The 27,889-nt window shown below is 52.2% G+C and overlaps 1 protein-coding gene across 2 annotated transcripts; it reads left to right on the forward strand.

The window, feature by feature from the left end:
- Positions 1-573: 573 nt before the first annotated feature.
- Positions 574-27,480, forward strand: LOC105473704 (RAB15, member RAS oncogene family). Of its 2 annotated transcripts, XM_071100005.1 has the most exons (8): positions 814-948; positions 19,303-19,517; positions 20,727-20,787; positions 21,635-21,695; positions 22,145-22,222; positions 22,903-22,992; positions 24,569-24,634; positions 24,788-27,480. In XM_071100005.1, the coding sequence occupies exons 3-8, from the start codon at positions 20,741-20,743 to the stop codon at positions 24,944-24,946; spliced, it is 501 nt and encodes a 166-aa protein (XP_070956106.1). In that variant the 5' UTR covers positions 814-948; positions 19,303-19,517; positions 20,727-20,740; the 3' UTR covers positions 24,947-27,480. The 2 variants fall into 2 exon arrangements, with proteins under 2 accessions (XP_011725954.1, XP_070956106.1); XM_011727652.3 differs by lacking the exon at positions 19,303-19,517 and having other exon boundaries at positions 574-948.
- Positions 27,481-27,889: the final 409 nt, after the last annotated feature.

Here is a 27,889-nt window from a genome sequence, read left to right on the forward strand (position 1 = left end):
ATGATCATTTAACCCTGGTGGAGGATGTGAGTAGGCATTTTCCCCATTTAAAGAAAAAATGGGGACGAGGGAGGGCTGTGACACAGTCACACAGGTAAGGGGCGGCCAGATGGCAGGGAGGGGGAATTCCACTCACACTCTCGGGGGCTCATGGAGACGGGTGTTCGAATCCAGATCCTGCTCAAGGCCTTCCTACCTCGGGTGAGCCCAGGTGAAGACCAGCCACTGGGGAGCTCGGCCAGGATCCTGCAGATGCAGGGTGCCACGGTGGGTGGAGTTACCGGCGCCAGACTTGGGGTGGGATATGGGGAGAAGTGGTGAGCCCGGAAAGCCGAGCATGGTAGAAGTGGGCTGGGAGGGGGCTCACCTCAACTCCCCCATTCGGAACATCCGAGGAAAAACGAAAACGTTCCCCCGCCCCGGGCAAGAAGGGATTGGGGGGCGGGGCTGGAGCCCCGCCCTGGCGTCGCCCGCTCGGTGGGGTCCAGCTCTCCTGCGCGCGCTCCCCGCCCCCTCTCTCCGGGGCGGCGGCGGCGGCGCAGGGGAAGGGACGGGCAGGGGCCGCCGCCGCTTTCTCCTCCCACCGCCGCGCGCCAGCCCAGCCGAGTCGAGCGGGCACCGCGCCGGGCTCCCGCCGCAGCCGCGCTTCCCGGCACCCAGCGAGCGAGTGGGCAGGCGGGAGGGCGAGGCCGCCGCAGGGGCCGGGCCCGGCGTCCTCCTCGCCGCCCGCAGCGTCCCCGGGCGGGCGCGGGCCGCGATGGCAGCGGCGGAGCAGGGCTGAGCCCGCTGCCCGCCCGCAGCCCCCGGCCGCTCCGGCCCCAGCCATGGCGAAGCAGTACGATGTGCTGTTCCGGCTGCTGCTGATCGGGGACTCCGGGGTGGGCAAGACCTGCCTGCTGTGCCGCTTCACCGACAACGAGTTCCACTCCTCGCACATCTCCACCATCGGTAAGGGGCGGTGGCCCGGGGCGCCCCTCCCTCCCCGCCCGCGGCCCCTTTCCCTGCCGCCCCCGTACCCAGCTGGGGAGGAATTGCCAGCCCCTCCGGCTGGAGGCGCGGGAGTCCGGAGTCCGGGATGAATCTCGGGGTGAGCATAGGTTTTGGCAGGTGAGGTGGTCTCTGCTGCCTGCCGTCCGGACCAGAGGTGGCGTCTCCCGCCTCTCGCCGGGGAGCCTTCCCTCCCATCAAACCGAGAATCCGGAGATGAGGGGAGGGGGTGTAGGCCTGGGTACCCCGAGCTGGGGTAGCGAGAATCGTAGCCTCTGGAATAACGTCCCCACACCCCCAGGGGGAGGGGAAGTAAAGCTTGTGCTGGGGAAAAGGGGGTCAGGGTGGAGACCGGAGTCTCTGAGGCGGCCTTGGTTCTGTGGTGACCCAAGGTGGAGCCGGCGCGGGGCGAAGGGGGAAAGAAGAGAGGAGGTACGGAGGGGCCGCAAGGATCGAGTTTCCAGGGCAGAGTTGGGAAGGTAAGGTGGGACACCTAGGGGAGGACACAGATAGGGTGAGGAGCCCCTGCGCCTGGGAAGAGGAGGAGCCAAGACATCTGTTCTGAGGGAGTCTAAAGAGGTTGGAGGAGTGTCAGGAATACCTGCCCAGACTAAGGGGTCAGAAGGCAGGCAGGACCCGCCTGAGAGCATCTCTCATCTGGCAGTGCTGGAGCCTGTGGTTAGAGGGACAAGGCCCGGTGGCATCCCGGACAGCACTATGATGGGTCACCTATTCTAGGAATGGGTCCATGGCCTCCCCTCTGAGACAGTCTCCCGCTCCTAGGCTGTGAGGGGCCCCCTCCCTGAGAAGTCTGAGTAAAGGGAATTTCATCCTCAGCTGCTGCCCGGGTCAGCCCTGGAGTAGCCTCTGCATTGCCCAGGCCCCTGGAAACACCTGCTGGCTGACTGGTCATCCATTTGGAATGCTCTCCTAGAAGTCCCTGCTGCCATCAGGGACGGCCGCAGCTCTCAGCTTCCTCTTGAGGATTCATGTCCACGCCATCCCCCCTTCCTCCCCCGACACACATTCCTTGCCCAGAGAGAAGTAGGACCACATAGATACAGCCAGGAGGAACAGAACCTTATGGTTAAGAAGCCAGCTTTATTGTCAGAGAGACCTGAGACCTCACTTTGGGGCAAAGCAACCTTGAATATCGCCTAAACTTCTGAGCTTTATTTAGTTTCTCATCTGTAGAATGGGTATAATAATGGCACCTACCTCCCAAGTTGTTGTCAGGATTAAATAAGATAATGCTTGTTAAGCGCTTAGCACAGCCAGAGACATGGTGAAGCTGGATAAATGCTGATCATTCTTACTGCTGTTGCCATTATCATTGCGCTCTTAGGGTCTCCTCTCATTGTTTCACCAACTTTAAGGGTGAAACAATAGGATTTAGGGTCAGGGAACAGAACTTGTCTGTCTTTCTCAGAGGAGCTGTAAGGCCAATTCTTAGGAAACCTAGGAGCTTGGGCTGAGCGGTGGTTTGGGTGAGAGACATTGCAGAAAGAAGGGGAGCCTCTAGACACCAAGGCTCTGTGCCTGCTGGGAGGACTCAGGGAAGAGGCAGGTGCAGGAGAAAGGCATGGGCGTGATGGAGGGAGTGGCAGAGGAACCAGATGGTATATGAGGACAGGTTGTGGGCTCAGGGACAAAGGGCGGCGGGTTATCCCTTAAGGAAACTAGGAATGGCTATTTTTGAGAGAGGCCTGGTGCTTGGAACTACTGAGCTATCTCTAGAGAGCTGTGGGCTGCCTGGAAGGCCCTGGCTTTGGCCTGAAGAGCTGTTGTTTGCACCTGCTCTCCTGGTCACATTCCAAGTCCTTCGGGTGACCTGGACTTTTCCCTTTGAGGGCTTCATTCAACCACCTCATTTCAGAAGCTCTGGGACTCCTGCTTCGTGCTGTGGGAGGCAGCCTTCCCTGGGAGACATGTACACTCCTTTTTGGGGGCACCCCTGTTTCTAAAATACCAGGATGGCCCTCTGAGGCCGGTGCTCTCCTTAAAGAGTGTCCATTGCCTCACACCTAACCATCCACCCTTCTCCTTGTCCCTTCCCCTTGTAATCTCCCTTCTTAGACACCTTCTGCTAATAGGTGAACACTAGATAGGTCACAGGGACTTCCTCAAACCCTCCAGGGCAGACCACTTTGGGCACATAGGTGAATCAGTGAACTGAGTAGGAGTGTCTCTGCAGCACTGTCTCCCCTCAAGGCCCTTGGTATATTGGCCTAAAACCTAAAGATGGCTCCCAAATTTCTTCCTCCACTTCTGACGGCCAGGTTCCCCTTTCTACAGGACACAGAAGATTCTAGGAGTTTGGATTCCATGGAATAGAAAGAAACCTGTCTTTCTTCACACCAGCCTTTTAAAATCTGCCCCACTGGGTATCTTAAATGCTTTCTTATTTAAAGCTTATTAAGGGACTTGGGATTCTCCCTTATCTTGGGCGTGTTTTTCAGCATTAACTAAAACTTAAAGGAAAGAGTTGGATGGTCAAGAAAAGCTTTTTCCTTAAGTGATATGGACAGTTTCTCAAGGAAGTAGGAGGGGCAGCCAGGAGACAAATCAAGGAGCCAACGAAATGAGTGCCACCAAGTCATAGTCATTCACTTATTTTTTTAAAATGTATGTCCTGTATGCCAGGCTCTGCACTGAGACCGAGAGATTCCCAGATGAATAATACGCACAGTCACTGTTCTCAAATTGTGCATTATCTAAAACACATTACATGACCATGCCGGGCACTGATCGAGGCACCTTTCTCAGGGGCTTTTTTTGTGAATTATTCACCAGTTACTGCCAAGATAGTTTGGCTTCTTGGCTCATGTGGATATCACTTAGGCCGGTACTTTTGTGATTTACTGTGTACTCCACTTTAATGGCCTGCGATCTGCCAGGGAGCAGTGAGAGGCCTCCCTGGTAGACTGAGACACTGAGTGTCCCTCCCCCTATCCTTTTCATCTTTCTGGCCTCTTTCTGGCCAGCAGGTGGCCCCGCCACTGGCTCTGCCACAGGCGTTTCCTTCCTGTGCAGCTGTGCTGGCCTGGCTGGGGGTTGGTGCAGAGGGGTACCCAAAAGACTATCCTAAAAAATTAATTGAGCATTCACTACCAACCTCTGTGCCAGGCATTTTAGAGACATATCGCAGTCTACGTTTCCTGCCCACAGAAGCCCATAACCTAGATGGGGAGGCAAGACAAAGGCAAAAAAAAAAAAAAAAAAAAAAAAAAAAGCTAGTACCAAAATGAGATATCTGAAAGTACTCGGTGAATCACTCTTCAAATGTAAAGGATCGATTATGATCATTACAGTTACTCTTAATGAAGGTCTCACAGTGGGTATCAGAAGCTAAATTATGATGCAAGATGTACCATGAGGCAGCCGGAGAAGGGCGGTGAATGGGATGGGTGAGTGCTGTTCCCACGACTCCATGCTGTCGGAGGCTGGGGAAGACAGAGGCCCCCATGGACTAGAACCGGCAGGGAAGGCTGAAGCTAGGCCTCAGTGTGGGCTGCTCGTCAGTTCCTGCAGCAGAAGGGAGCAGATGGAGTAACATGAGCAGAGATAACAGAGGTGGGATTGAGTGGGTGTCTGTGGGGCTCTAGGCAGTTTAGCTGCAACAGAAGGGATTCTTCAGAAAAGCGAGAACGTTCCTCTGTTTCTCTCTCTGTCTCCCAAACTATAAGTGCCTTGATGGTGCGACCAAATCTTATTCCTCATTGTTTTCATAGTCCCTACTACAGGGCCAGGCAGATCTCAATGCCTATTGTTAAATTAATGAATGAACCCAGGGACCAGTTGGCAGAAGGCATTGAGAGAGCCTGGCTAAGGAGGTGGAACATGAACCTTAGCAATGGTAGGAGGGGTTTTGAGTAGGGTACTAATGAGGTTGGCTGGAAGAAGGGGTTAAGACTTGAAGCAGGGAGACTAGTCAGGGGCTGCAGTAGTATCTGGGCATGGAGGAACCTCTGAATGGCCCCTCACCCCCAGTGGTACCAACACCAACTTCCACACAGTCACCTGTTCTAGTTTCCCTCCAGAATGGGGAGTGGTTCAAACCAATCAACCTGGCAACTTCTGAAATAATCTCATGGGACCTGTGCCATGACCAGGTAGGGAGAAGGTGTCATACATGTGAACATCTATGTTCAGGGGACCTTTGAGGACCTTTCTGCATGGTGGCCAGGAGTGAGATGATGTAAACCACGAATGGAAACTGAAGAGACTGCTCAGGAGTTTTCTTTTCTTTTCTTTTTCTTTCCTTTTTTTTTTTTTTTTTGAGACTAGGTTTCACTCTGTCGCCCAGTCTGGAGTGTGGCACAATCACAGCTCACTGCAGCCTCGATCTCCTAAACTCAATCAATCCTCCCACCTCAGCCTGTCGAGTAGCTGGGACTACAGGCACATGCCACCACATTCAGCTAATGTTTGTATGTTTTGTAGAGATGGGGTTTCACTATGTTACCCAGGCTGGTCTCGAACTCCTGGACTCGTGATCCCCTAGCCTCAGCCATCCAAAGTGCTGGGATTATAGGCATGAGCTACCTCACTCCCTCAGGAGTTGGTTTTCTCCCTCCCATCCTTAGTCTTCCCTGAGTAGACCTGTCACCTACTCCCTGGACCTTTGGTTTTGGAAGCCACCCTCCAGGCTGCACTCCTTCTGGGTGAGGAGGAGGGTGATCTGGTTGGACGGGTTGGGCTGCTGTGGCTTCAGGGCGCTTTCTCAGGTTGGGTTGCTGCTGCTATGTCACCTTTCTCAGGGAGTTCTGTTGGGACTAGCTTGGCTGCCTGGGGCAAGGGCTTGTGACTGAGGAGGTGGGAGAGGGTGAGGGAGGGGGTGGGGCTAGATCCAAGCCTGGAACCGAGTGACCTAACAGACACTGGGGCCTGTGCTTAGACACTAGGATCCTGGGGTTTGCAGGTTTCTAGACTGAGAGGAGCTGGGGGCAAATGCAGTGTGATGTTGTGAGAGGGTCAGGGCTGGGTCTGTGTCAGCCTTCAGGCAGCCTGAGACCAGTCTCTACCTACTCTGTTCCCCTGGTACCCAGAAAGGAAGGGAAGGTGAGAAGCAGTTAGCAGAATGGAAAGAGCCCAGATTAACATGCACATTTCCCGTGGCCTTACTGGCCCTGTGACCTTCAGACACTTTGATGACATCTTTGTGCTTCATTTCTGCATCTGTAAATTGAAGATGGTAACAGAGTCTTTCTTAAAGATTGTTGTGAAGATTATAGAGCCTAGCGCATACGAAGCACTTGGCAGAGCCCTCGATAAAATAATAGATGCTATCATTATATTATCATTTTATTTATTTATTTATTTATTTATTTATTTATTTATTTATTTATTTGAGATGCAGTATCGCTCTGTCGCCCAGGCTGGAGTGCAGTGGCACAATCTCGGCTCACTGCAACTTCCGTCTCCCGGGTTCAAGGGATTCTCCTGCCTCAGCCTCCTGAGTAGCTGGGATTACAGGCGCCCGCCACCACGCCCGGCTATTATTATTCCTAGCTATAAGAATGTTGTAGAGATGAATACACTGTTAGCGTGCTGGGAGGTCATCCTGCGTATCCACCACTTGTACCCTCAGTCATTCAGGCACTATTTACTGAGCACCAACTACATGCCAGGTGCCATGCTTAGATCTGGGGATACAGTGGTGACCAAAACAGAGAGAAACCAAGGAGCTGACTTACATTCCAGGGGAGTGCATAGAAGCTGTGTCTCATTTCAGTTTCTGCTCTAGTACCCCCCTTCCCCTGGCAGTGCCAGGGTCTCAGAAGGAAGAGTGAGGTGGTGAGGAGGTGTGAAGCAGTGGGGTGACCTGAGAGAAGAGGATGGGGTGGCCTTGTCTCAAGGCTTGGGCCCCTGCCAGGTATCACTCTGCCTCAGGCCTCTGTTTCTCCTCCTGACACAGGCACAGACCTGGCCTCCCACCCCTTCCCCAAGGACATGACCTTGGGAAGGAACATATCTGAAGCCTGCAGAGGGTTTCTGCTGCTCTGCATCTGTGCCACGTTCACAGATCCGCAGATGCACCCACAGCTGGGAGCACCAGTTCCTTCCGCCTCCCTGCACTCCCTGGTTTCTGTTCCTTCCTCCTCCTCCTTCCTTCTCCCTGCTCCCCAAACAGGCTGGTGATGAGCTTTATAACATGAAAGCTGATATTTGGCCATTATCCTTCTGATTGCCAGCTCTTCTCAGAGTGCCTTCTTCTGTAATCCAATCTTTGCACCGGTTTCCCTGTGAAACTGCCAGTTTTCTGTATAGGCCTCTGCCCTCTCCTAGGGTTTTCTCTCTGATCAGTGAGCTTCGTCAAGGGGAACACAGGGCTTCCTGGACACGTAATTCCTCCCACTGAGGAAGAAGGGGCTAATCATCAGCCCTGTTTTATTTTATTTTATTTATTTATTCATTTTTGAGACGAAGTCTAGTTCTGTTGTGCAGGCTGGAATGCAATGGCTCGATCTTGGCTCACTGCAACTTCCGTCTCCCGGGTTCAAGCGATTCTTCTGCCTCAGCCTCCTGAGTAGCTGGGATTACAGGCACCCGCCACCACGCCCGGCTAATTTTTTATATTTTTAGAAGACACAGGGTTTTGCCATGTTGGCCAGGCTGGTCTCGAACTCCTGACCTCAGGTGATCCACCTGCCTCGGCCTCCCAAAGTGCTGGGATTACAGGAGTGAGCCACTGTACCTGGCCAACCCCATCTCTTAAAAAACAAACAAACAAACAAAACTTGTAATTAACTGGTCATAGTGGCATGTGCCTGTAGTCCTAACTACTCGGGAGGCTGAAGTGGAAGGATTGCTTGAGCCCAAGAGTTGGAGGCTACAGTGAGCTGTGATCATACCACTGTACTCCAGCCTGTCTCAGGAAAAAAAAAAAAAAATTACTGAGAACTCTGTGACCATGGCACCATGAACTATAGAACGGGCTAATAGTTGGCTTTAAAATGTGGGTTATGGCCGGGCGTGGTGGCTCGCTCCTGTAATCCCAGCACTTTGGGAGGCTGAGGTGGGCGGATCACAAGGTCAGGAGTTTGAGACCAGCCCAGCCAACATAGTGAAACCTCATCGCTACTAAAAATACAAAAAATTAGCCGGGTGTTGTGGCAGGTGCCTGTAATCCCAGCTACTCGGGAGGCTGAGGCAGCAGAATTGCTTGAACCTGGGAGGTGAAGGTTGCAGCAAGCCGAGATCGCGTCACTGCACTCCAGCCTGGGTGACAGAGTGAGACTCAGTCTCAAAAACAAAAAAAGCGGGTTATTTTCTTTTCTTTCTTTCTTTTTTTTTTTTTGAAACAGAGTCTTGCTCTCTCACCAGGCTGAAGAGCAGTGGAGATCTCGTCTCACTGCAACCTTTACCTCCCAGGTTCAAGTGATTCCCCTGCCTAAGCCTCCCGAGTAGCTGGGACTACAGGTGCACACCACCACGCTAATTTTTTGTATTTTAATAGAGACAGGTTTCACCATGTTGGCCAGGAAGGATGGTCTCGATCTCCTGACCTCGTGATCTGCCCACCTCAGTCTCCCAAAGTGCTGGGATTAAAGGCGTGAGGCACCGTGCCCGGCCTAAAAGTGGGTTATTTTCTAATTGTTCTTCCCTGATTAAAATTTTCTCTTTGCCCATCTTTTCTCTAGGTATGTGCTGACTTCATTCACTCATTTATTCACTCGCTCATTCATTTTTGTTTTTATTTACTCAACTTTGTTGAATAATATTTAGTGATCTACCTGCTGCCAGGCAGTGAGAGTCTGAAATGAACGGGATGCTGCTTTGCCCTCTGGGAGCTTGCAGTGTAGCTGGGAATCAGACATCCAAACAAGCAGAATATTATGCCAAAGAAATGTCAGGATGCTTTGGAATCACAGAGGAGGGAGAATCCCTCCCGGGAGGCTGGTGAAGTCTTCGAAGAGGAAGTGACATTTGAGTGGAGTCTGGAAGACGAAGCAGGATTCTCGGGGGGCCATGGGGGTAGGGGAAGCACACATGCTGTTCCCTGTAGGAGGTGCTGTGGAGAACACCTCGAGTGGGGCTGCTCCTCTTCAGCTTTGCTGGGGCCAGCTGGAGTGGCCATACCATGGTCATACCAGCTGAAGTTCAAGAAGCCCCTTGTTGGAGATTGCTTTGCTGACTGTGGGTGAGCGCAGGTGCATCTGGAAGCCCCCTTCTTTCTAAGATGTTTGCTTCTGAGTCTTCATGTCCCAGTCTCTTCTTCCCTGAACCTTTTGCTACCAGTCAGCACAGCCCTGCCTGAGAAGGAGGCTGGAGGAGTGAGTGGTCAGTAGCCTGGTGGGTATTAGCTGCCTCTGTGGTGCCCGCTGGCCTAAGTAGCAGGCTTAGGGAGGTGAGACCCAGTTCCAGAAGCTGCCAATGGGGAGTGAGACGGGGTGGCTGGAGCACACTGCACATGTCACCAAGGCTCTAGCGAGGTCTGTGCAAAAGGCAGTGGGAAAAGCAAGGGGAAGATCCAGCCTGGTCAACATGGTGAAACCCCGTCTCTACTAAAAATACAAAAATTAGCTGGGTGTGGTAGAGCACGCCTGTAGTCCCAGCTACTTGGGAGGCTGAGGCAGGAGAATCACTTTAACACAGGAGTTGGAGGTTGCAGTGAGCCGAGATCGTACCACTGCACTCCAGCCTGGGTGACAGAGTGAGGCCCTGTCTCAAAAAAAAAAGTGGGGGAAGGGGCACACTGATCCTGATTATCTACTCTGTATACTTACTATGTACCTACTATGTACGCAGGAACGGTGGGCTTTACGCATGGCATTTATTCAGTGTATAGAGAGCTCAGCATCACATAGGAGTGGGGAGTTCTGAAGTTGGCCTTACTGGCGTTTGAGAAGTTTCTTGGGGCATTCTTCAGGTTTGCACCTCCAGACAAATGTAAGTGCTATTGAATGCTGACTGTGTTCCAGGAACTACGCCAGATGCTAGAAGACACGCAGTAAACAATACAGATGCAGGTGCACATGTGAGGGTCCCCACAAGATCTGAGAGAAGGGAGGGGCCTTGCTGCAGTTCCCCTTTTGTAACAAAGGAGAGAGTATCATTAACCCTCTTCCTAGGAACTATGAGTTTGACTGAAATGTGTCCTGCCATAGGATCTTTGCTGCTGCTTCTACCTGATTCTTTGGATCTCCCTGCTGGTACCTTCTTGTCGTTCAGGTCTCAGCTCAAAATGTCTTCTCTGGCCAGCCAGTCTAAAGTCACTTGTGCTTGGAGTCTCCTCACCCTCTACTTTATCCCACAGTTGCTTCTTATCACATATGGCTCTCTGAAATTAGGTATTCATTACTTGTATCTGTCTTCCCCACTAGAATGAAGCTCTGATGAAAAGGATCTTTTTGTGCTGTTCATAGCTTGTCTTCTAGTATCTAGCTTAGTTCCTGGCACATTGTAAGCATTCAATAACAGTTTGAATGAATGAATGAACAAATGAAGGAATGAATGAATGCATTTTCCTACAGGACTTCCGTTCTTCCCTGAGGGAAGTTATAGGTAGTATTGGTTTCTTGGGACTGTTTTTTGTTTGTTTGTTTTGTTTTTTGAGACAGAGTCTCACTGTATCCCCCAGACTGGAGTGCAGTAGCACCATCTTGGCTCATTGCAACCTCTGCCTCCCAGGTTCAAGCGATTCTTGTGCCTCAGCCTCCTGAGTAGCTGGGATTCCAGGAGCCTGCCACCATGCCTGGCTAATTTTTGTGTTTTTAGTAGAGACGAGGTTTCGCCATGTTGGCCAGGCTGGTCTCGAACTCCTGACCTCAGGTGACCCACCTGCCTCGGCCTCCCAAAATGCTAGGATTACAGGCATGAGCCACCACGCCCGGGCTGTTTTTTTTTTTTTTTTTTTTAAGACAGAGTCTTGCACTATCTCCCAGACTGGAGTGCAGTGGCGTGATCTCAGCTCATTGCAGCCTCAGCCTCCTGGGCTCAGGTTCAGGTGATCCTCTTACCTCAGTCTTCTGAGTAGCTGGGCCCACTGGTGGGTACCACCACACCTGGCTAATTTTTTAATTTTTTGCATAGATGTGGTCTCACTATGTTGCCCAGACTGATCTTGAACTCCTTGGGTTCAAGTGATCCTCACACCTTGGCCTCCCAAAGTGCTGGGTTTACAGGTGTGAGCCACCATGCCCGGGCTTGAGACTCTTAAGATGATGAGGCTTGAGGGAGTGCTTGAGCCCTAGAGATTCCTTACTCCAGAGTGCCCTTGCTGCAGAGGGGGCCCTGGAGGGTCACTCCAGCAACCTGGCTGAGCTGATGGGCATCATCTGATACTAGCTCTGACCAACAGGCAACACGGACCTTAGTCTAAGGCACTGACCCCTCATCTCTGCATACACCAGAGATGATGAGATTTGGGTGGGGACACAGCTAAACCATATCAGCTCCCAGGATCCCTGTGTGAATGGGGTCTTTTTTGGTGTTTTAGGATTGTACAGGGTGACCTCTTTAGCGGTGACCTCCTGCCACAACCCACAGGAGGTGCACATGGCCTGCACATGCTGGTTTCCTGCAGTGGGAGGGGCTGGGGCACTCCTGGGACCTGTGCTTGGTAACTGGAGCTGGCCTGGCCCCGGGGATTGCGTGTCTGCCTTGGGTTTCAGGTGTATTAGGTTGTTCCTCATTGTGGAGTCTCATTACTAATGAAAAGCTCAGGTCGCACTGCTGGTCCTTTGGGCTGTGATTGATCCTGGTGATAACATTTGGCACCCAGAGGCAGCCCTGTTTCCACTGAAGCATGTGGTGCTTGGCTGGCAGGCAGGCAAGCTGGCACCTGCCCTTAACCCATGAGGTGCTGGCCCGCTAGTAGGCACACCTTACCTGTGCCAGAATGTAGGTTGTAGCCAGACTCTGGGAGCCATCTGGGCCCCACAGGGGGCGTCATTTCCTCTGTTCGTTGAAACATTCCAGCTGAGTGCTGGCTTAGGCTTCATCTCTGCTCCACTCTCCTTCCTCTCCCCAACATAAGCCTCCTTCTACATCCTAGAGCTCTTTCCATTTCCCCTCCTGCAGCTCTGGGCTCGCTAATCTCATCTTTCCCTAAGGGGGCCTGACAGCTGCTTCTGCTAACATTTAATAAAGCTCTGCGTGCCAGACCCTGTGTTATGGGTTTTACACCTTATCTCACAATCTTCAAAAAAAAATTCTCTGAGAATTCTCTGTCATCCCCACTTTACAGGTGAGGAAACTGAGGCAAAGATAGGCTAACTGGCTTCCCCAACACCGTGCAGGTAATTAGTGATAAAGGCAGGACTGGAACCAAACTTGACCTCCTATTTGTGCTCTTAATGGCCAGGCCACTCTGTGTCTTGAGCCATACTTCCTCCATGTTTTCTAGAGCTTTCTAGGGAGGGAGACAGTGATGGGAAGGAGTGTTCTTTAGCGTGGATGTGCCCTGCCTCCTCCTCTCTGTAAGCGTCACAGCGCCTCCACTGCTGAACTGGGGAGGCATCAAGTTCTTCCCTGTTTGCCCACCCAAGGCGAGCTAGCTGAGGAGCCACGTGAGTGCCAGGTGTCTCCCCTGCTGCATCCCTCTCTCCTGCCCCTGCCCCCGGTGCCCAGAGGAGGGCCCTGCCTGTCTTCCCAGTTCTCCAACAGCAATGCTCTCCCAGCACCTTTGGGCTCCAGTTGTGGCCTGGCAGCTGCTGGGGCACAGGCTACACAGCCAGAGTCACAGCAGGATGAGGATGGGGCCCGGGGCTGCCTCAGGCCATGGTTGCATGGCACCATCACTTCACTGAGGAACTTTTCTTGCCAATGTCTGTGAGGCATCAGGTGGCAGGACACGTCCCCCTGCTCTTAAGCCTCAGGCACACAGCCCTTCTTATGCTCTCTGGGGTTGGGGAGAGATCCCCCTCATGGAATTGCTTTTTTTTCTTTCTTTCTTTCTTTTGAGACAGGGTCCTGCTCTGTCACTCAGGCTGGAGTGCAGCCTCAACCTCCCAGACTCAGTGATCCCCCTGCCTCAGCCTCCCAAGTAGCTGGGACTATAGGTGGACACCATCACACCTGGGTTTTTGTTTGTTTGTTTATTTTTTTCTAGAGATGGGGTCTCACTTTCTTGTCCAGTCTGGTCTTGAACTCCTGGGCTCAAGCAATCCTCCCACCTCGTCTTCCCAAAATGTTGGGATTACAGGTGTGAGCCACTGTGCTTGGCCTATTTATTTATTTATTTATTTATTTAGAATTTGTTTTGGAATTGCTTCTTTATGCCTGGCACTATGCTGGCACTACGTGGCAGAGATTTAAAAAACAAGCAAACAAAACAAATGCTTTGTCAACCACAAAATGTATTCTCTGCCCCTTAGGTTCTTTTTGTGTAGTTGAGACTAGAAGACAAAAATAGGGGCAGTAAGGGCAGGGAGCGATGGTTTAGGGGTCTGCCTTCCAGTCCCCTTGTTGAAGCATCTGGCCCACCAGCTTGGGGGAGCCATTAGGCAGCAGTGGCCAATCCTGAGGCACTTGAGGTTCACTAAGAAAAGGTGCGTGTGCTCTGCGGATACCCATGGGCTGAACTTGGAGTCTGGTCTGGACCCGTGGCTGTGCTAGGATCCACTGTCCCCAGTCCCAGCTGCAGTCAGCATGTTCATCATCCTTAGGCGTCTCTGCTCCTTTCTGCATGTTTGTCTACCTCATGCCCTGCTCATTACCAACTGGTCAGTCCCCTCTGCCCCGCCTGGAGTGAGCTGGTTTGATTGGCTTAGCTAAGCTTCCTTGCCTCTGCTGGCCAGGTCACCCTGTGGGTCACCTGTTAATGGTCCAGTGTGAACCTGCTTCTCCACAAAGAACATGCTGCACCCAGCCCTGCTTCTCTGAGCTGAGGTTTGGGGCTAAGCTGTTCTAGCCAGAAAGGTCCACAGGGTGTGGCAGGCACCATGATGGGCATATCTGATGTGCCGGGAAAAACAATCAGCTGCTCTCCATGCTTTGGGCACCTGGTTGGGAGAGGGCCCGTCTTTCTGACTTTCTCCTCCTGGGGCTCCTAGCGTCTCCGAGAACCTCTGCCAGAGCTGTGTAGAGGTGGTTTGCTTGTTTCTTAACACTTCTGTGCCCTATTTCTTTCTGTACCCAAGAAAGGAAGTAGACTGTCTTATAGGGACACTGTCAGGGTGAGGAATATGGACTTACTGGAATCATGAACCATGCCAAGGAGCAAGGAGAAAATAGGCTATGGTGGGTGTCTTAGTCAGTTAGGGCTGGCTGCTGTAACAAAATGCCTTTAGCTGAGTAATTTAAAGCAAGAAAAATGTATTGCTCACAGTTTGGGAGGCTGGGAAGTCCAAGATCAGGGTGCCAGCAGATTCAGGTCTGGTGAAGGCTGACAGCAGAAGTCTCTGTGACAAAGTGGCACCTTCTAGCTCCATCCTCACATGGCAGAAGAGGGAACAACTCCCTCAGGCCTCTTTTATAAGGGCATTAGTCCCACGCATAAGGGCTGTAACATCACGACTGAGTCACCTCCCAAAGGCCTCACCTCCCACCAGCACTGCACTGGGGATTAAGTTTCAACATGGGAATTCTGGAGGAACACAGACCTTCAGACCATAGCAACGGGCTTCTCCCTGTGTGCCCCCTGCCTCACTTCTAGATGCTGCATAATGTCAGTGAAACCCCAACTCTACTAAAAATACAAAAAATTAGCTGGGTGTGGTGGGCGCCTGTAATCCCTGCTACTCGGGAGGCTGAGGCAGGAGAATCGTTTGAACCCAGGAGGCAGGGGTTGCAGTGACCTGAGATCGAGCCACTGCACTCCAGCCTAGGTGACAGAGCAAGACTCCATCAAGAAAAAAGAGAAAAGGTATCGGGTATGCCAGGGTGTGCGGGAAAAGGCGGTAAGATTCCTCAGCCTCCCAGGGTTGGGAAGCCTCTGGCCGAGTGAAGTATACCCTGGGTAGGATTTAAGACACCACCTTGGCCGGGCGTGGTGGCTCAAACCTGTAATCCTAGCACTTTGGGAGGCCGAGACGGGCGGATCACGAGGTCAGGAGATCGAGACCATCCTGGCTAACACGGTGAAACCCCATCTCTACTAAAAAATACAAAAAACTAGCTGGGCGAAGTGGCGGGCGCCTGTGTTCCCAGCTACTCGGGAGGCTGAGGCAGGAGAATGGCGTAAACCTGGGAGGCAGAGCTTGCAGTGAGCTGAGATCCGGCCACTGCACTCCAGCCTGGGCGACAGAGCCAGACTCAGTCTCAAAAAAAAAAAAAAAAAAAAAAAGACACCACCTTTCCCGTCCAGCTCAGCTGTGGGATGTGGGAACATGAGTCAGTTACTTGGCTTCCCTGTGGCTCACAATGATAATACCTACTTCTGCCTACTTCATGGGAGCCGCATAAGAGCTGAGGGATTCCATAGCTCAGGGGTGCGCTATAAAGATAAGCACTATGCACCTGGGTGTGGTTCTGAAACTTCCTTGTGCCAAAGAGTGAGTAGGGCTGGGCGAACCCTGAGAATGTGCATTTCTCACACACTCTCTGATGCTGCTGATGCTGTAGTCCCTCGGCTGGCATGGGTAGCTGGATAGCAGGGACCGGGACTCTGTAATGCCTTCCACTTCAGGGTTCTCTGGGCTGGTTTTCCTGACTCCCCAGGAAGCCTTTATTCAGCAGAGGGAAGGTAGGAGTGAGAGGACTACACTGTCACTGCTTCACAGACATCATTTAATTTATCCCACCGCAGCCCTTGGGTGGGAAGTGGTGTTCTCCTTCTACACGTAAGAAAATGGACCTGGTGCGGAGGCTCATGCCTGTCATCCCAGCACTGTGGGAAGCTGAGGCGGGAGGATCACTGGAGCCCAGGAGTTCAAGACTAGTCTAGGCAATACAGGGAGACCTCATCTCTACAAAAACTAAAAAAAAAAAATTAGCTGGGCATGGTGGTGCACGCTTGTAGTCCCAGCTACCCAGAGGCTGAGATGGGAGGATCTCTCGAGTCCTGGAGGATTGAGGCTGCAGTGAGCCATGACTGCACCACTGCACTCCATCCCTGGCAACACAGTGAGACTCCATCTCAAAAAAAAAAAAAAAAAAAAAAAAAAAAACGAAGCTAGGAGAAGTTAAGACTTGCCTGAAGTTACACAGCAAGTGCCAGAACCAGGATTTGGACCAGGTCTTTCTGACTCCAGGCCAATGGATGTTTCTTCTATGACATATATAGCTCTTGAACCTTCTTCTATCTAGTATTACCCACAGTGCTGTTAAAAATACAGGTTTCTGCCGGGCACGGTGGCTCAAGCCTGTAATCCCAGCACTTTGGGAGGCCGAGACGGGCGGATCACGAGGTCAGGAGATCGAGACCATCCTGGCTAACCCGGTGAAACCCCGTCTCTACTAAAAAAATACAAAAAACTAGCCAGGCGAGGTGGCGGGCGCCTGTAGTCCCAGCTACTCGGGAGGCTGAGGCAGGAGAATGGCGTAAACCCGGGAGGCGGAGCTTGCAGTGAGCTGAGATCCGGCCACTGCACTCCAGCCTGGGCGACAGAGCGAGACTCCGTCTCAAAAAAAAACAAACAAACAAACAAACAAACAAAAAAAAACAGGTTTCTGGGCCTCACCCTCAAATTATGATTCAGTAGGTCTAGGCAAGTCAAGGTCATTGTTTTTGTTTTTGTTTTAAGTCACCCCAGGTGATTGTAAAGCTGAAGCTCTGCAAAGCACACACTGAGAAAAGAGAACTCTTGTGCTCCCTCTCTTGACACTTCAGGTGCAAAACTTTTGTCCAAATGTAGTTCTCAAACTTATGCATGTGTGAGAATCACCAGGAGAGCTTACTGAAACTGACCGTGGGGCCCCATACCTAGAGGGCCTGATTCTATAGGTCTGAGGTAAGGCCCAATAATTTCTTTTTCTTTTCTTCTTCTTCTTCTTCTTTTTTTTTTTTTTTTTTTTTTTTGAGACAGAGTCTTGCTCTGTTGCCCAGGCTGGAGTGCAGTGGCACGATCTTAGCTCACTGCAGCCTCCACCTCTCGGGTTAAAGCGATTCTCCTGTCTCAGCCCCGCATCCCAAACCCGCTCCTAAGTAGCTGGGATTACAGGTGCCTGCCAGCATGACCAGCTAATTTTCACATTTTTAGTAGAGACGGGGGTTTCGCCATGTTGGCCAGGCTGGTCTCAAACTCCTGACCTCAGGTGATCCACTCGCCACAGCCTCCCAAGGTCTTGGGATTACTGGCGTGAGCCACTGTGTGTGGCCGGAATTTGCATTTCTAACAAGTTCCAGGTGATGCTGATGTTGCGGGTCCAGGGATACACTTTGAGAACAGCTTGTTACTCAGGCGATATGTGGGCAGTGGCATCATGTTCATCTGGGAGCTTCCTGCAGCGTCTCAGGCCTTGCCCCACACCTACCGGATCAGAATCTGCATTTTAACTCAATCCCTGCGTGATTCTCATGCACCTGGAAATTTGAGAAATATGCCCTTAGAGGTGCCAGAATGTTAAACCACTGGAGGCAGAGATAGATGGAGAATATCTCTTCTTCCCACGGATACTAAAAATGCAACAAAAAGGGCTGACTCTCTGGGTGTGCCCAGGTAGGGCTGATGAGGACCGAAAAGAGGTGAGATGTGGATAGAGGACTCTTCCCTGAGGGAAGGCAGAGAGAACAGAGGAAAACCTGAAGAAAGGGGGTGGCTTCAGAGGAAAGGCATTCATCTGGGCCATAAAACAGCTGAGAGTACAGGGGTGGGGAGCAGGGGTGGGGAGGGGGTGCCCTGGAGCTGAAGCCTTCAGTGGGAGGACAGTGATAGGTGAACACGCATGTGAATAAACAGTTTGCTAAGCAGCTGCGAGGGCTGGCCAAGGTGAGAAAGCATCCGTCTGCAGAGGCCTCAATAAGGCCAGCGTGTTGACTTTGTCCTGCAGTGCTCAGCAGTGGAAAAAACCAACAGCCACGTAGGGAGAGGGAAGGAGCCACGATGGGCACGGGTTACTGGGGCCAGGGCTTGACTGGTAGGTGGACACAACGGAAGGCCCAGGCCATGTGGGAACAGAGCGCAGAAGCAATAGATTCCTCTTGAAGATCCTTGGGCTGTTAACCTTTTTTAAATTTAAGAAAGGTTGTATGGGTGGGGAGGGAGGAAGGAAAATCCTTCAGAAGACATAGACTTACTCTGTTTCTTCCATCATATGTGAATGCATATGGATAGCCAAAAGGTGAATACAACACATGTTCCCAGGTGGCCAGTGAGACCTAGGTTGCAAGATGGTGGGGTGTGGGTGAGGCCGGAGAGTGCTGTGAGCCCCAAAATTTCCCAGCCTTGGTCCCCCGCCACATAGCTAAGAAGTAAGGGAGGAGGGAAGGAGTCACCACCCAGCCTCACTTCCGGTGGAGTACCCTGTCTCTCCTTGTCAGTCCTGTCTCTGGGGACAGTTGCCTGCTTTCATGTCTCCATCTCCTCTTCTCTCACAGGGAAAAATTCACCTTAATATTGGAAGTTCCTCTCCTAGCAAAGTCCTTCTCAAGCATCCACAGGCAAACAGGAAACTAAGCAGAGTTAGGGCTTCCATGCCTAGCCAACTACACGTGACTCTCCTCTCGCTCCCCTAAGAACCAGTGCAAGGGGCAGCATGGGCTCTGGCACAGATGGACCTGTGTTGGAATCTCTGCACGTGCTGTGCTGACCCTGGCTAGCCGTTGACCTCTCTGAGCCGTTGTTTCCTTTCCACTAGGCTCTCTGAGGGCAGGGGCCACGTCTTTTTCACTGCTCTGTCTGCACTGAGCACTATGCAGGGCACATAGGAAGTTCCCGTAAATGTTTGTGGGATAAAGGAAATAAAACCTTCTCTCTTCCTGTCCCCCTTGTGATGGCTTTGCACAAGGCACTGTCCTTGGCCAGGTTTGCTAGGCTAGTGTGAGGATAAACCAGGTATATTACAAATTGGAGAAAACCTCTCGTTCTTCTTGGGAGAAGGTGCTATATCATGAAACAAGAATGTCTTGATTCCCTTCTATGCCAGGTACGGGGGAGAAACAGGTATCTGATAACCACTGATCCAGGCAGGAATAAGCATACTACTGCCTCCCAAGGCCTGATGCCTCTCTTCTTCCTTCCTTCCTTCTTCCCTCCTCCTCTTCACTGTTTCTCTGCACACACGGAAGAATGACTGCCAGGCATTGCCCATTTGGAAAAGTACAGCTCAATGGCTATGAATCAGCTTGGGCAGGCGAAAAATGATTCACGTCTGACCAAATCGATTTAGTTCAGGTTGTCCGTTCTGCATCTTTTTTCCCTTGTAATTAAATGATGATTGGTCTTGATGGTGGGAAGGAAAAGACAGAATTTAATTTGTTTGCCTTTGTAGAAAGCTGGGGACAGCACGGACAAGGGAAGATGTCTCCCATTTGGCAAATAACTGATGCGGAGGTGGAGTGGCAGTGGTGATGCTGGCACCTTCAGGCCTCCTGGGCCAGGCAGTGCAGCTGGTGGTAGACAGTTCAGAAGTCTACCATGTTCCCATCTGAAACTTGTGGCTGATCCTGCCCACTCCTGACCTTGCTCCAGGGAGTACACAAAGACGTAAGCTTAATTCACCCACCAGACGTAGCTCTTGAATCCCTGGGCATAGTGCCTGGGTATAGTTAGGGTTGAGGAGAGGCATGGTGAGCAAATCAACCTCCCTCATCTCTCTGTTGTCACTCAGAGTCAAGCTGGCTGCTGCTGGTGGTGCTGACTTCTCTTGCTGCAGATTTCTCTAATATGTTTCTGCCCTGGACGCGTTTGTCAAATCCCTCGTGTTTCTTGTGTCTCGTGGCAGCTTAGCTCCTCCAGCCCTTGGATGAAGCATCGTGGGAACTCTGTGCTTCCTCTCCCTCCCGCAGTGACATGCCATGCCACTACCTCTTCATCTGGTCCTATGACAGTCACTCACAAGCACCCGCATGTACCCAGCCCTGCACTAGCTCATGACAGCTGTAGTCAATTGGGTCAGGTGCTGTATCTCATCCAGCTCCCTCAGCAACCCTCTGAGATATTGGTAACATCCCTGATGAAGACATTTACTGAGGCGGAAATGGAGGCTCAGTGAAGCAAGGTGCCTGATGTTATAGCAATGAGCTATGAGTGGCCAGAGTAAGGAGATAAGCTCAGGCCTGACGCCAAAGCCCATGCTCCTTCTAGTCAACCACAGCGCCTCCTGTGGTGAATGGGTGAGTCAGCAACCAAGATGCACGAGGCCTTTTTGGTGGGCCTTGGCTGGGTGCTGAGGCTTCAGGTACGATCACGGGTTGGAAGAGCCCTCCTCTCTCCACGGTCTGGCACTATGACCCCTTCTGGTTATTAACAAGGCAGAGAGAGAGACGGAAGAAAGCAGGCAAATAATGCGGGTTGCTATTCCTAGAGATTAGAATTTCAGGAAGGATAAACACAGCATTCACTCCAGAAGTATAAATAGGAAGACTTCACACATGACTAGAATGAGACATGTTTTAAGTCTGTTGAGTAAGGCAGTGATGAAGTAGATGTCCCCAGATTCACTCTCCTCCTCCTGGTCCCCCAGGCCCTTCACTTTTGGCAACTTTCAGCTCAGGGAGGAAGGAAAGCCCCTTTCAAAGCTTCAGATACTTCCTTAAAGTCAGTTCCTGCTTAAAGAAGGCCTTTACATTACTTCATCCCTTTGCCAAATTAAACTGAAAGGAAACCTTTCAAGTGTGATTGATTGCATGGCCCTTTCCTGTTCATTTCTCATGGGTGCCCTTTCTAACTTTCTTGCTTTCTTCCTTTCTCCAGGTGTTGACTTTAAGATGAAGACCATAGAGGTAGACGGCATCAAAGTGCGGATACAGATTTGGTGAGTTGGTGGGGAGGAGGAGGAGGCAGATGTAGGAGGAGAGTACCTCGGGCTGCTCCTTAGCTGTCCCTGCCATGTGTAAAATTCCTAGGCTTCACCTGGGATAACTGACCACCTCTATGATGGAGAGAAGCAAAGTCTCAGAAGCCCATCTCTTCCTATGAGCCTTAATCTCCAACCTCTAAGAAACTTTATGGGATTGACTACAAGCACCAAAGGGCAGGAATGAGAAGGAATTGGCACACTAACCATGGGGAATTTGTCTCAGGATTAGGCTTTGCCCTTGGGCTGTGCCACACTGCGTTAAGATTGGAAGGAAGGAGGCTACACCCCCCATCATTTAGGGCGAGATCCTGAGAGAGTTCCTCAGGACAGCACGGTGCAGTTTCCACAGTAGCAGAGGGTGCTGCTGTGGCTCTGCCTGAGTCTTGGAAGCACTGCCTTTGCCAGGGTTTAGAGCTCCCTCTCAATTCCACAGCAGTATGGGCACTGCCTTCAGAGGTCCCATAGGGACTGGGGGTGTGGCAGCATCCCCTGCCAACTCCCATCCAAACAAATCTGGCCACAGTGGCCAGATTCCAGAGAGCTGTCCAAGGCCTGTTCTGGCTGTGGCTTCTGGTGTCTGCCAGGAGGGCAGTTGGCAGGAGGGGCCAAGGCCCCGCAGGCCTGGTCAGCACCAGCACAGATGACCAGGCCTCTGACTGCAGATCCCCGTGGGGATCCAAGCACCTCTGGTTTTTCACCCTGCAGCTCCCCAGTTTTTCCTGCAAGAGGACAGCTCTGCTCTTCCCCTCCCTGTCTGTTCCCATGGTCCCTGCCCCTCTGAGGGACTGGCTTTCTCCCACAGGGACACTGCAGGGCAGGAGAGATACCAGACCATCACAAAGCAGTACTATCGGCGGGCCCAGGTAAGCCACCACGTTGAGGGTTTCAAAGTGGGAAGGTGCCACCCACATTCCCAGCTCTGGGTATCTGAGATGTCTGTGGCACGGATCCCCTAAACACGGTTCGCCTGCTTCGAGGAGTGCAGGGCATCTTTCAGCTGTTCACTGATCATTTGTCCGTCCATTGTTCATGGCTCAGTCACTGCAGGCAGCCCCTGCCCTCACCCCTGATTTCTGCCCTCCATCCTGGGTCAAATATCCGGGTCATAGCATGTGGTGCCTTCCTGCTGTAGAGAGTTCTGTGATGGGCCTGGGAGGCGGCAGTGGTGGGGTCTGAGAGAAGAGACATTTCTGGGTGCTGAGCAGGGAAAAGGGAGAGTGGGACCCAACCTTTAAGGTTCCACGGCCCTTCTGTCCCCATGACTGCACTCTCTCTGTGCGTATCACATACATCTCTCTATTTTTCTCTCCAGGGGATATTTTTGGTCTACGACATTAGCAGCGAGCGCTCTTACCAGCACATCATGAAGTGGGTCAGTGACGTGGATGAGGTAGGAGATGCCACCTCACTGCTGGGGCGCAGAGAGGGTACCTCACCGGGGAAGGCAAGGCGAGGGCCAGATGGGAAGGCCGGAGCTCTCAGGGTGGGCGAGCAAATGCTTCCAGGAAGCTTTGCCTTCCACAGCCCTGGATGAAGACCTCTGGGTGAGTAAGACATGGGGAAGAAACCGAAGCTGCCATGCCTTCACTCTCCATACCCTGCCAGGCCTCCGTGGCTGTGTCTTCCCCAGAAATGAATTAGTTCCAAGTCTGCCCTGTAAGCAGCTTCTTCCCTGGAATCTTGGACCAGATGGAGTTGCAAGATTGGGATCTAGTGCTGGCTCTGCACAATCGCTGTGGAGCCTTGCGAAGCCATTTGAATCCTCTGGGTCCCCAATTCCTGTAGAATGAGGGCTGGACTTACATCCAATGTCCTTTCCAGCTCTGATACCAGTGGTCCAACCCAAGGAAGCACCAGTCTTAGCCAGAGTGTCTTCTACCCTGAGCTGTCCTCATGATACCCTTGAAGTCAGCCATGGCACTTGGGGAAGTCTGGCACCTGCATCCAGTCAGCCCACCCTGTCCCTAGGGCTCTGGAATTGGTGGTGGGCTGGAGGCAGTGCAGACTCTGTGGGGAAAATGGGGCAGGGGACAGCACTCACTGGCTGTTCTGCCCATCCTTTGTCCCTAGTACGCACCAGAAGGCGTCCAGAAGATCCTTATTGGGAATAAGGCCGACGAGGAGCAGAAACGGCAGGTGGGAAGAGAGCAAGGGCAGCAGGTAAGTGGAGGGAAAAGGCAAGTCCACCCCAGGTCCTCTGCTGGGCCTCTAGGGCCAGTCCTGAGCACGGGGATCCAGGGGTGGGTTCCCCAGCGGCAAGTCCTCCCACGTGTCCCCAGCACCCCAAGGCCCTGGGGGAGTGGCCATCCTCGGAAGGCTTGTTCTCTGGGTTTCAGGACAGAAGCACAGAGATTCAGGGTCCATCCAGAAACAAAGATGTCATAGGCAGCAACTCTTCCAAGTCCAGGTCCCCAAATGCAGGATTGCCCTCTGCTTAAGAGGTCATCCCTGTGTTAGTGATGAAGGACTTCAGGTTGTCAACTTCTCTGACAGCATCCAGGCCTAGCTGCCATGTTATGGTCAGGAAATGATCTCCCATCCCACCCCACACTCCCCCACTCCTGTCCTTCTTACCCAGGAAAGAGCCAGGAGGCAAATGAGGAGACAAAGAGCCACAGTTGGAGAAGCCATGGGGGCGGAAAGGGTAGGAGGATGGCACTGAGGAAATGTCCAAGCTTGCAGGGAGACCATCCTCCCAGAGTGCAGAAAGAAATATTGGTCATTATTTTTTTCTTTTTCTTTTTTTCTTTTCTTTTTTTCGAGACGGAGTCTCGCTTTGTCACCCAGACTAGAGTGCAGTGGTGCCATCTTGGTTCACTGCAACCTCTGCCTCCTGAGTTCAAGCAATTCTTCCGCCTCAGCCTGCCAAGTAGCTGAGATTACAGGTGCATGCCACCACGCTTGGCTAATTTTTTTGTATTTTTAGTAGAGATGGGGTTTTGCCATATTGGCCAGGCTGGTCTCGAACTCCTCACCTCAGGTGATCCACCAGGTCTCCCAAAGTGCTGGGATTACAGGCGTGAGCCTCCGCGCCCAACCAAGATTGGTATTTCTGAGACAAGTTATCCACCCAGTCCATGGATCTCAAGAGTTTTCCTCTCCCTTCTTAGTCAATAGCATTCCATTAGTACTTAAAATGAAACTGATTGTTTGGTATAAAATATAAGACATGGTCATTGACCAATTTGAAAGTAGAGGCAAAGCCTACTAGGATAGTATTTATTGAGCACTCTGTGTGGCACTGTGCTAAGCCAAGCTCTTTTAAGTGCATGACCCCATTTAATCATCCCACAACCATGGATGGGAGACACTCTCAGTCTCCTTTAACAGAAGATAAAGCTGGGGCTTATAGAGAATGAACAACTTGTCCAAGGTTGCATAGCTAGCCGTCGGTGGCAGTGCTGCTACTCAGGTCTGGGACTGTGGGACTCCAGAGCCCATGTTTTGTATGAGGATGCCACACTGCCACAATGGATGGTGTCTTTATCTCCTGATATATGATTGTGTGTTGAGGGGTGTGGGGTGGCAGCTGGAAGAATGGAGAGGTGTATTTGTGGAAGATCTTCCCCCATTCTCTGCTACCCTGTCTTGGAGCTCCCAGTCCCATCTGAGAAATTATCTACTCTGAGAAATCGTCACAACACAGCACGGTTAAGTGCAGTGGCAGAAGCCTGTGCCTGGTTGTGTGGGCTCCTCCCCTGCCTTACTCTCTTTCAGAAATGTCCTTCTCTTGCAGCTGGCGAAGGAGTATGGCATGGACTTCTATGAAACAAGTGCCTGCACCAACCTCAACATTAAAGAGGTAAGAGCCCTGGCGACCAGGCACCTGCTCTCAGGCTGAGTCCAGCAGAGGCGGGAGGAGGAGCCATAAGATGGACCTCATCCCTTGGGCCCCTGCAGGGTTGCCAGAGGAGAGGAGGAGATGCTGGACTAACCTGTGCCCTTTGGTTTCCAGTCATTCACGCGTCTGACGGAGCTGGTGCTGCAGGCCCATAGGAAAGAGCTGGAAGGCCTCCGGACACGTGCCAGCAATGAGTTGGCATTGGCAGAGCTGGAGGAGGAGGAGGGCAAACCCGAGGGCCCAGCGAACTCTTCAAAAACCTGCTGGTGCTGAGTCCTGTGTGGGGCACCCCACACGACACCCCTCTTCCCTCAGGAGGCCCGTGGGCAGACAGGGGAGCCGGGGCTTTGCCCTGCTGCTGTCCTCTTGTGTGATGACCCTATTGAGTATCAGTAGCCACTACTCCCCCTGCCTGGCCCTGAGAGCGGCTCTGCTGTCATCTCAAGCAGCCCCTGCCCCCAGCCCATCCACCCTGGAGTGGTCTTCTTCAGCCTGTTTCCCCAGCCACAGGCCTGCTATGACCCCCACGATGTGCCGCAAACACCGACTCACCACCCCGCACCCCCCAGACAACGGCCGGGGCTGGAGTCCAGGCCACATTCAGCTCCTCCTTTCTCCGTGCATCTTGTCTCCTCTCGGCTTTTTCTCTCTTCCCCTACTTCTCTTTCTCTGACCCCTCCCCTCCAGTGCATTTCGTATCAAAGCCCCTCAAACCTCCTCCCCTGTGTGTCCTGCTGTATGGCGGCTGTCGCAGCTCGTTTTCCTTCCTTCCTAACCTGTCCGAGGGGATGGACCCAATCTCGTGGGGAGGTTCCACCCTTGGATCCAGGAAGAACCCTCCACCCTGCCTCGTGGGTGGGCCAAAGGCTACAGGGTGCTTCTTCCTCTTACCCTCCCCACTGTCCTTCATGTACCATGGGCCTGCCTCCCCAGTGACCTGCGGAAGTGGAGCATCGAGGTAGGAAGGAAACGGCAACCCGGGAGTCCTTGAGCCTGGGGCCGCCCTACCTCTACCCACTCCCCCTCCAGAGCTTTGCCCTTGCTTGGCTGCCCGCCTGCCCCTTTGGGGAACTGAGCTCAGAGGCAGGTGCTTCAGAGAAGGAAACAAAATGAGGGGTGGCAGGGATAAAAAGTCACCTCCATTCTCTACCTCCCATGCAGCATGAACACAATTTCTCTCCACCTGACTCCTGAATTTAAAGACGTGGACCAAGGCCTGTGGGTACTCCAGGGGCAAGGAGAGCCCTGGGGTCAGTGACACTGTCAGGCCAACCATGCACTCCAGAAAGGGCAGCATTTGGAAATGAAGGACTTGTATCAGGTTAAGAACAAGGGAGAGCTGGCCAGGGATGGCAGTTTGCACAGCAGAGGGGAATGTAGCAACAGCAGGGCCTCCTGGGCCCCATCTTCCATTTCTTAGGTAAGAAGAGCATTTCCTCAGACTCCCAGGCAGAGGACTGAGCCCAGCCTTCAGCAACCAAGGTTCTCCTGGGACCCAAAGTTTATGGGAGAAGGGCAAATCCTTCATGGGAAGAGAGAAGGCAGGCCCTGGGTAGAAACGCTTGGTGCTGTTCTCTTCGGCCTTTAAGACAAAGCGCTCATCTTGCCCTCTAGCTCCCAATAGGCTTGAGGGTTTGCCAACTGCACTGTGGCTACAGGTGGAGGGAAGAGGACTCCCTCCTCCAGAGTGCTATGTTCAGGAAGTTTCTTTAACCCCATATGGCCCAAGAGTAGCTTGTAGGAGGCCCTTTGAAGATGGAACAAGTAATTTACCAGTCCTACTGGGGTTTCTGCCCGCCTTCCCAAGGTGGGTGAGGCCTAGGAAGAGAGTTGTTCTTAAGCCACACATTAGCTGCATTGCGTGGCTGCAGCCAAAACAAAGAACTGGGTATTGAGCATTCATCAACTAAGGACCAAAATCCAGGGCACACATATGTGAAGGGTAAGAACCTCACTTCCTTACTCCTCCAAAAAGAGGTGGGGATAGAACCACCAAACCTTTCCTCCTGACTTAACAAACCAGGAAACAGCAGGAGAGGGTGGCTCAGGACTTAGGGACAGGGTATGGGTTAGATAGTGGAAAGCAAAGGAGAGCAGGAAGTTATAAATCACTGGTTAATGAGAAACGGAGAGAGCTGACTCTAGGATGAAGCTGTGACTAGGCTGGAGTTGCTTCCTTGAGGATGGACTCCTTGGTACCAAGACCTATGCCACATCACACTGGGGCTAGGGAGGTGGGTGATGCCAGCCCTCAGTCTGTCTTCAGCCAGGGACTTGAGAAGTTATATTGGGCAGTGGCTCCAACCTGTGGACCAGTATTTCAGCTTTCCCTGAAGATCAGGCAGGGTGCCATTCATTGTCTTTCTCTCCTAGCCCCTTCAGGAAAGGAGGACTATATTTGTACTGTACCCTAGGGGTTCTGGAAGGGAAAACATGGAATCAGGATTCTATAGACTGATAGGCCCTATCCCCACAAGGGCCATGACTGGGAAAAGGTATGGGAGCAGAAGGAGAATTGGGATTTTAGGGTGCAGCTATGCTCACCCTAAACTTCTGGTGGCCTGGGGCATGTCTTGAGGCCCAGACTGTTGAGCAGGCTCTCCTGGCCTGTTTACTCGTCACCACCTCTGCACCTGCTGTATTGAGACTCCAGCCAGCCCCAGGCACGCCACCTGCTCCTGAGCCCCCACTATCTCCCTGTGACGGGTGAACTTCGTGTACTGTGTCTTGGGTCCATATATGAATTGTGAGCAGGGTTCATCTATTTTAAACACAGATGTTTACAAAATAAAGACTATTTCAAACCACCGGTGTGGCTGCCTGGATGAGTCCCTGGGGGTAGGTCTCACTTGGACCCTGGCAGTGATGTGGGAGGGAGAGAGGCAGTGCTGGTAGAAGCAGCTCCAGAAGTGATGAAGGCAACAGCGGTTGTCTTCCCTTCTCTACCTTCCCTAGCGCCACCTGCAGGGAGGCCCAAAGAAAAGCCCCATTGCCCTGGCACTGCAGAAATAAGATGAAACACAGTTATTGAGAGGATGCTGAACATCTATGAGCAGGAATATTTTTTTTGTTTTGTTTTTTGTTTTTTTTTGAGACGGAGTCTCGCTCTGTTGCCCAGGCTGGAGTGCAGTGGTGCGATCTCGGCTCACTGCAAGCTCTGCCTTCCGGGTTCACGCCATTGTCATTTTAGTAGAGATGGTTTCACCATGTTAGCCA

Source organism: Macaca nemestrina, chromosome 7 (assembly GCF_043159975.1).
Source record: "Macaca nemestrina isolate mMacNem1 chromosome 7, mMacNem.hap1, whole genome shotgun sequence".
NCBI classification, from domain to species: Eukaryota; Metazoa; Chordata; class Mammalia; order Primates; family Cercopithecidae; genus Macaca; species Macaca nemestrina.

Bases quoted from the DNA above. Each gene is read 5' to 3' on its own strand.
- LOC105473704 (XM_011727652.3), top strand. From the start codon at position 825: ATGGCGAAGCAGTACGATGTGCTGTTCCGGCTGCTGCTGATCGGGGAC. The intron at 949-20,726 runs GTAAGGGGCGGT...TCCTTTCTCCAG, and splicing joins CTCGCACATCTCCACCATCG to GTGTTGACTTTAAGATGAAG. The intron at 22,993-24,568 runs GTAAGTGGAGGG...CTTCTCTTGCAG, and splicing joins GAAGAGAGCAAGGGCAGCAG to CTGGCGAAGGAGTATGGCAT.